This window comes from Dermatophagoides farinae, chromosome 1 (genome assembly GCF_024713945.1).
Source record: "Dermatophagoides farinae isolate YC_2012a chromosome 1, ASM2471394v1, whole genome shotgun sequence".
NCBI lineage: Eukaryota > Metazoa > Arthropoda > Arachnida > Sarcoptiformes > Pyroglyphidae > Dermatophagoides > Dermatophagoides farinae.
The window spans coordinates 4,392,553-4,399,782 of NC_134677.1; the positions used below are offsets into that span (position 1 = coordinate 4,392,553).

Below are 7,230 nucleotides of genomic sequence, written 5' to 3' on the forward strand. Positions count from 1 at the left end.
TTGTGGTTCACAATTCCAACTTTCTTTCATCTTTTTATCGAAGAAAAATTCAATGCTGATACAAATAACACACAAGCACAAACGTGCACGATCAAACTGAATTTTGGTACAAACTATAATTCAAAACATGAATGGTCTATTAAAATACAATTACCATCTTGACTTACACACACACACTCTATTCCCATCTTTGCACTCTATAGGCCTGGTGGACTTTGAATCACATTTTCATTTTATCATCTTGAAAATTAATTTGATGACATTGCTTGACTCTAATTTCTTTCATCATTTCTATGTTTTGTCTTGTTGAATTACGTGTATGTAGTACTTGAGAATATTGTCAACTGGAAAAAAAAGAAAATTTTATTCAATTTTATTTTCAACAATAAAAATGAAATTTTTCATTTTTACTCTGTTTTTTTCTAATTATTTGAGTGATTTTTATTCTTCATACACAAAAATTTTTTTTTAGCTGAATGGAATAAAAAAATGAAAAAAAAGTTCCGAACAATCAAAAGACCAGAAAATAAATGGCTCAGACAGACATAAGGCTGACAAGTTAAGATAATAATGAGGCCTTAGGCTCCGAATTGATCGTCGTGTAATATACACAGTTGTCATCATTATCGTTATCGTCATCATCATTTTTTGTTGCTATTGTTATTGTCCAAAACGATGTCTTGGTCATTCATTTCATCAATACAATATATAATCCGGTCGATTCTTACGTTTTTTTCTATATTTCCTTATCAATCGAGAAAAAAAATGATCGCTAAATTGTCCTCAAGCTATAAACTATTTTTTTTATCAGAACTTACAAACAAAACACATACATTCTAGGAATAGCTAAAAGTAATAATTGAAATGAATAAGCAGAGCTATAATCATAATTATTCGCATCATCATCATCATTATTATTGTTGTTGTTGTTCCATTTTGGAACAAAATTTTGAATCTGAATTTGTTTTTTTTCCACAGGAAAAAAAACACCAACTTGAAATGAATGAATTTTTGAACATGGTTCACTTGTTCTATTCTTCAAACACCAGCATCATCATGATCATCATCATGATCATCATCAACATCGACAATATGTATTGTATATAATATATGAGGTAGGGAGAAAAAAAAGAATAATCATTTTTAAAACCAACAATCTTTTCATTTCATTCGTTCAACTTGAACATTATATCGAAAACCATCATTCAAATTGATCAACAACAACAACAACAACAACCAGGGCAACAAAAGAATGAACAAAAAAAATACAAGAATACACACCAACATTACATTCCATTTATCTCTCTATATGAGTTTAAACGTAGATAATGAAAGGTTATGTGACCATAAAAAAATATAAATGAAAACCATAAAAAATAAATGAAAAATTCAATAGAATAACACACACACACACACACACACCCATATGTGAAATCTTTGTGTGTATATGAAATGGAAAGGAGGAAAAGGAAGATGAATGATTAATTTATCTATTTAGACTTTGTGGTTAAGATTCTTTTATGAATCTGTATTTAAATTTTTTTTTCTCATACATCGAGATATAAAGTAGCAGTGGTGGTGGATAAATGGGAATGAAATAAAAATTTCAAATTTCTTTGAAAGCTTGTTCATTTTCTTGATTAAGGAATGAAAAAAAAAATCAGAAGTAAATCCAAACTAATTAGATTCAAATCAGAATAAATAATGTTTTCAAAACGGATGGTAAGATTATTGTCACGCCGTCGTCGTCATCGTTATGATGATCATCATCATTAATTTTTGATATTCATAATTTTTATGCATGTAAAAAAAAAGAATTCAATTGCGAATCGCAGGTATTTGGTTGGAATTTTAATTCTACATTTTCTTATATACATTGCATACGAACCAAATCCATATTCTTTATTCACTTTTTTTTTATTCACCATTCACAAATCAGCATCAAAGTCATTTACATTTATTCATTGTGATTATAAATGGAAAAAGTAATTTAAAATTTTTTCCTTTTCTCGTTTTGTTGAAACAATTTTTTTTCTGTGTTTTTGTTCGAGGTTCATATTTTTTTTCTATTCAGCTTCAATCTTGTATAATTTCATTTTTTCTCATTTTATTGCATTTTTTTTCAAATTCCGCTCAATAAATTTTTCAGAAAAAGTGTTGGATGAATTTTTTTTATTATTGAATGAGGGGTCATAAAGAAAAAGAAAATTCATTATTCGGCAATACATTTGATGTATATATGCGTGTTTCAAAAGAAATATTTATCTCCATTAGAAAATTCATTATCTATATGGAAATCATTCGAAACAATTTATGCTCAATGGATGCTATTAGTACAATGTTATCCACCTGGTCTCAAATATCAGTCAACAATTGTTGGTGTGGGTTCTAGTCTGGTGACACACACAGTCATAATAAAAGTCGTCAAACGATGTTACAATAATGAAATACGTTTCATACAAAAAATATTTCCATTATTAGAACGTTATCGTACATTACCAACATTGCTAAACAATTATTGTCATGATCCTGATCGTCATTCATGGTCAAATCGGTCGCACTATTGTATATTGTTGAATATTTCTTGTTGAATAAATTGTATTTTTTGTGACAATAAAATTATTTCCATTTCCTGTGATTTTAGAATTTTAAAATTTAATCATTCATGAAAGGACCTCCTTTTTCATCATAATTAATAAGCGCCTAATGGTCTAAACATACATAGACATACACACACACACACACAAAATGACAAAAACATGAATCGATATTTCATCCGAAAGGAAATCCTCAAAATTCATTGCATTAATGAAATAGAAATTTTGTTTTTCATTCATTGTCAATAATCATAATATCATTCAGTCATTCATTCGTTCATACTAAAATGAAGAGCATTAGAAATTCGATCAAAAAATTAAGAGCACCATGGGCGTTTCGTGAATCAATTCAATCTAATGTTAATGAAGATAATAATGATGAAGATGATGATATCGAAACAAAACGACTTCGATATCAGCAGTTGATATCGAATTTGGTTATTTATAAAGGCTATGAATTTCCCGGTGATGCTGTGCATAAACGTGTATTGGAAAATATTGAAGATTTTGATGTTCGTGAAGACGATATATTTCTCATTGCTTATCCAGCTAATGGTATCCATTTACTGGAAGATATTGTGCAAGCATTGTTGCAAAAACATTTGGAAAAGAAAAATATTCAACAACAAGAAACAAATAATGAACACCATGAAGAAACAAAAGAAATTGTTGAAGAAAATCCAGTTGATCAAAAAGACATAAAAAATCATAGTGATCAACAAGCGTCACAGATACCTGTGGCCCGTTTAGAAGCATCGAATCTTTATGGCCATATTCGATGGTTGACAAGTCTGCGATCACCACGAATAATTTCGACAAGTCTACCTTATGATCTATTGCCACAACAATTACATATACCAACGGCAAAGCTGATCTATATGGGACGTAATAGTAAAGATCATATTGTTGCCTATTATTATCATCATCGTTTGAAAGGTGTACAAATCTCATTGGATGATTTCATTGATCTTTATCTAAATGGAAATCTTATATATGGTAATTATTTTGATCATATTGTATCGTATTGGCAATTATCACAACTTTATCCGAATAATGTACTGTTCATTTGCTATGAGGAGCTTAAAATAGTGAGTAATCAATTTCTGATTGAATTGAACGGATTTTTCTAAAATAATTGATTTGATTTCAGATAACCTTGACAATTGTTAAATTAATTGTTAAATTTTTGAATTTGAATTTGGATGAAAAAGAAATCGAAATGCTTATTGTGGATAAACAATTCATTCGAAATACATCGAATACCATGAATGGCAATGATGATTTACAACGACAACAGGAAGATTCGGATCGACAACATGCACATAAAGTGAATAAATTCCATAATGTACTTGGGGATTGGGATAATTATCTTAATATCGATCAATGTCGTCGTGTGGATGAAATGATTCGTATAAAATTCGAATCACAACGTTTATATCTAACTGATGATGCTGAAATGGCATTGAATAATGTTGAAAAATTTGGCAGAATTTTATGCAATAAACCTGATAATAAACCTAAATCTCGTCTTTTAAGTGGAATCGGTGTGACCAATGCTATGCTGACAATGACACCGACAAGAAAATCAAAATCTACATTCCAAAAGAAACTCATTTTAACTAAAGATGAAGCACAATTTATACGAAAAAAAGATAAAGTGATTATCATTGAAAATATTGATGATGAATCAGATTCGAATCAAAATGATAAACAATCCAATTGGTTTTCACGAATTTTTTGCTTTTGTTGTACCGATTCGAATCTATTGAAACGTCGTTCCTATAATAAACTTTAAAAATTAAAAATTACATGGTGATCAACTATAACACATCATAGATAATTACCAAATGATGATTAATGTTGAATTCATAATTGATTTATGAATTAGAAAAAAAAATTCGCGCATGAATGCTTGTCAACAAATCAAATTAATTAAAAAATCAAAGTTTTATGATGGACCTTGATGCTACAGGTTTCATATAAATAAGCAGGTTTGATGGTTTTCATATGTCAACATTAATTATTATTGTCATTATTTATAAATATATCTCATGATTCAATCACGTTGATTGCATCTTTGTGACGTTTTATTCATTTATAGTGACACAAGAAAAAGTTTTGATGCAAATGTGTTCATAACGAACACAGTATTTAATATTCAGGAGAAAAGAACCTGAGTCAATCATTTAAAATCAACAAGTTTAACTGATTAAAATAGTTGGTTCTTTGTTATTTATCGAACAAAAACTTTGAAAAAACATCAAAAATGAATCATCCAAATAAATATAATTTTTTATTGACTACAGTAATGGCCACTGCCGTCCTATTAATGACGATAAGATCATGTCATTCAGCACCGTTTATTACAAAAACCGACAAAGGTGTCGATATCAATGTATGGCCATTTTTTCGTATGCATCTAGCTCGTGAAACACGTGGAATGGTTTTGGGCATTGAAGTACTAAGTGGTATGGTTAAAGTTAATTATGACCGGAAACCAGGCGAAAAACCATTCGTAAATGTTAGTGTATTTGGTCTCGGTGGATCGGGTGATGGTGCTGCAAAAGCAAAAATTCCTGTTGATGATATAGAAAGTGGACTTGGAGAGTTAAAAGCAGCACTTGAATCTGAAACTAATCTTTTACTTTAATTTATTTCCGAATTTCAAATTGTCCCAGTGGTTTATTTTGAATTTCCACTAAAATTTTATCTAATCTCATGTTCGGAAAAAATCCAAACTAGTTATTATTTGAATAAATTATTCAAAAATTTTGATCAATAAAATTAGTTTATTTATTTGAAAGTTTTTGATTTGATTATTGAAAAATAAATATAAAAAAAAATCTGAAATTAGAAAATTTGGTACTGATGTTTATGAACAGCGCGTTATTCGGTTAAAAGCAAACAAAGAAGTGAGACGGCAGAAATTTTTTTTAATTTTGTTTATAACTGAAAATAATTGAATTTTTTCAATTTGTTCAACTGAATAGAATCATTTTCTGTTTTTTTTCTTGAATTAGAAATCGTATATTTTTATTCATAAAAATGCTTATTAAAGTTAAGGTATTTATCATGTCAATTGATTGTTTTATTTCAAATTTGTCTAAAATTATCCATTTTATTCTATCATCTGTTCTAGACTTTGACCGGCAAAGAGGTAATTAAAATATTTGACACATTCTTTAGTTTCTAATATTTTCTTTTCTTATCCATTTGATATAAGATCGAAATCGATATCGAACCGACCGATAAAGTAGAACGAATCAAAGAACGTGTTGAAGAAAAAGAAGGAATACCGCCAGCTCAACAGCGGCTTATTTTTAGTGGAAAACAAATGTCAGTATTATTGAGTAATTGAATTTTGTTTTCATTTTCGTTTTCTCAATTTTTTTAGGAATGATGATCGAACCGCAAGTGATTACAAAGTAACTGGTGGTTCTGTATTGCATTTAGTTTTGGCACTTCGTGGTGGCTGTCAATTTTTTGCATCATGAAAACTCGATATAAAAAAAATCATAATTCATTTTGCTAAATTGAGAAAATTTTCTCACTAAATCATGACTTACGAGTGTGTTGTTATTGTCATTAATTTTAAGTTAAAAATTCATTATTCAATGTAAAAAATGAATAAAATTGAGATTTAATTTCTCTTTTTTTTTTGGTTAAAATGATCATATTAGAGTGGATCAATCTGAGTTGAAATAGAATCAAAATCCTAAATCACGTGATTTAAGTCACATGTTTCTTGATTTTTTGAAGAATTTTGATTAATTTGATTATCTGTATCACAAACTAAAAAAATGGTCAATTTAACTCAGATTTGTTGTAAATATATGCCATTTTATTTTCGAAGACCTGAAAAACGTAGTGTTTATTTCCGTCGACAAGCTATTTTCCGTCTGACCGGAGTAAGATTCATTCTGTTATCAAAGAGAATGTTTGATTAAAACAAATTTCGTTTATTTTTTTTTTTGTTGTCTAGAACTATTATGGCCGAACACGTAATGTTTGGCGTGTTGCCATACATCGATGGCTTAAAAAAATGGTTTATCTTCAAGAATTTCGTCGACGACGAAATACACATATGGACGATCTATACAAACAACGATTATTGGCTGCTGTTGAAGAGCATGATTTCAAATCAGAATATTTCTTATCCACATTGACCAAAGTAAATATTCATTATAAATAATTCATATTAAAAATGATTAAAAATTTTTTTTTTCAATCGATAATAGTGCGATGTCGAATTGGATACGCGAATACTTTCATTATTGGCCACTTATGAACCACGTACTTTTAAGGTGAAACAATAATTAATCTTTCTTATTCTTACTTTACTGTCACTATAATATATTCCATTTTTTTTTTTTTTCGGTCATATTTTAGTCATTGGTTGATTTGACCAAAACTGTTTTCCACGAAAATGCAACTACAGAAATAAGTCGTCATACAAAACCATGCGATGCCGTAATTACACGTGGAATGCTAAAAGAAAACATTTGAAATATATATTAAATTTATTCTTTGTATTATATAATATTTGTAGTTAATTTTGATAATTTTGATAAAATTTGGTAAAAGAACTTTTTAAATTGAATCTACATTGTTTGATGAAACAACAAAAGATGTC

General features: G+C 28.6%; 4 protein-coding genes across 4 annotated transcripts; all 4 read left to right on the forward strand.

Annotated features, from left to right (window-relative positions):
- The first annotated feature begins 2,854 nt into the window (after positions 1–2,854).
- LOC124493053 (sulfotransferase 1B1) lies at positions 2,855–4,405 on the forward strand. The gene is made up of 2 exons (XM_047056104.2): positions 2,855–3,685; positions 3,748–4,405. Exons 1-2 carry the CDS (start codon positions 2,885–2,887, stop codon positions 4,390–4,392), a joined length of 1,446 nt encoding a protein of 481 aa, XP_046912060.2. The 5' UTR covers positions 2,855–2,884; the 3' UTR covers positions 4,393–4,405.
- A 282-nt stretch (positions 4,406–4,687) lies between these two features.
- Positions 4,688–5,400, forward strand: LOC124493054 (uncharacterized). Its single transcript, XM_047056105.2, has one exon. It carries the CDS (start codon positions 4,864–4,866, stop codon positions 5,245–5,247), a length of 384 nt encoding a protein of 127 aa, XP_046912061.1. The 5' UTR covers positions 4,688–4,863; the 3' UTR covers positions 5,248–5,400.
- A 92-nt stretch (positions 5,401–5,492) lies between these two features.
- Positions 5,493–6,249, forward strand: Nedd8 (Nedd8 ubiquitin like modifier). The gene is made up of 4 exons (XM_047055969.2): positions 5,493–5,660; positions 5,737–5,754; positions 5,821–5,933; positions 5,992–6,249. The coding sequence occupies exons 1-4, from the start codon at positions 5,643–5,645 to the stop codon at positions 6,089–6,091; spliced, it is 249 nt and encodes an 82-aa protein (XP_046911925.1). The 5' UTR covers positions 5,493–5,642; the 3' UTR covers positions 6,092–6,249.
- A 72-nt stretch (positions 6,250–6,321) lies between these two features.
- Positions 6,322–7,197, forward strand: mRpL20 (mitochondrial ribosomal protein L20). Its single transcript, XM_047055968.2, has 4 exons — positions 6,322–6,505; positions 6,580–6,768; positions 6,836–6,901; positions 6,987–7,197. The coding sequence occupies exons 1-4, from the start codon at positions 6,398–6,400 to the stop codon at positions 7,101–7,103; spliced, it is 480 nt and encodes a 159-aa protein (XP_046911924.1). The 5' UTR covers positions 6,322–6,397; the 3' UTR covers positions 7,104–7,197.
- Positions 7,198–7,230: the final 33 nt, after the last annotated feature.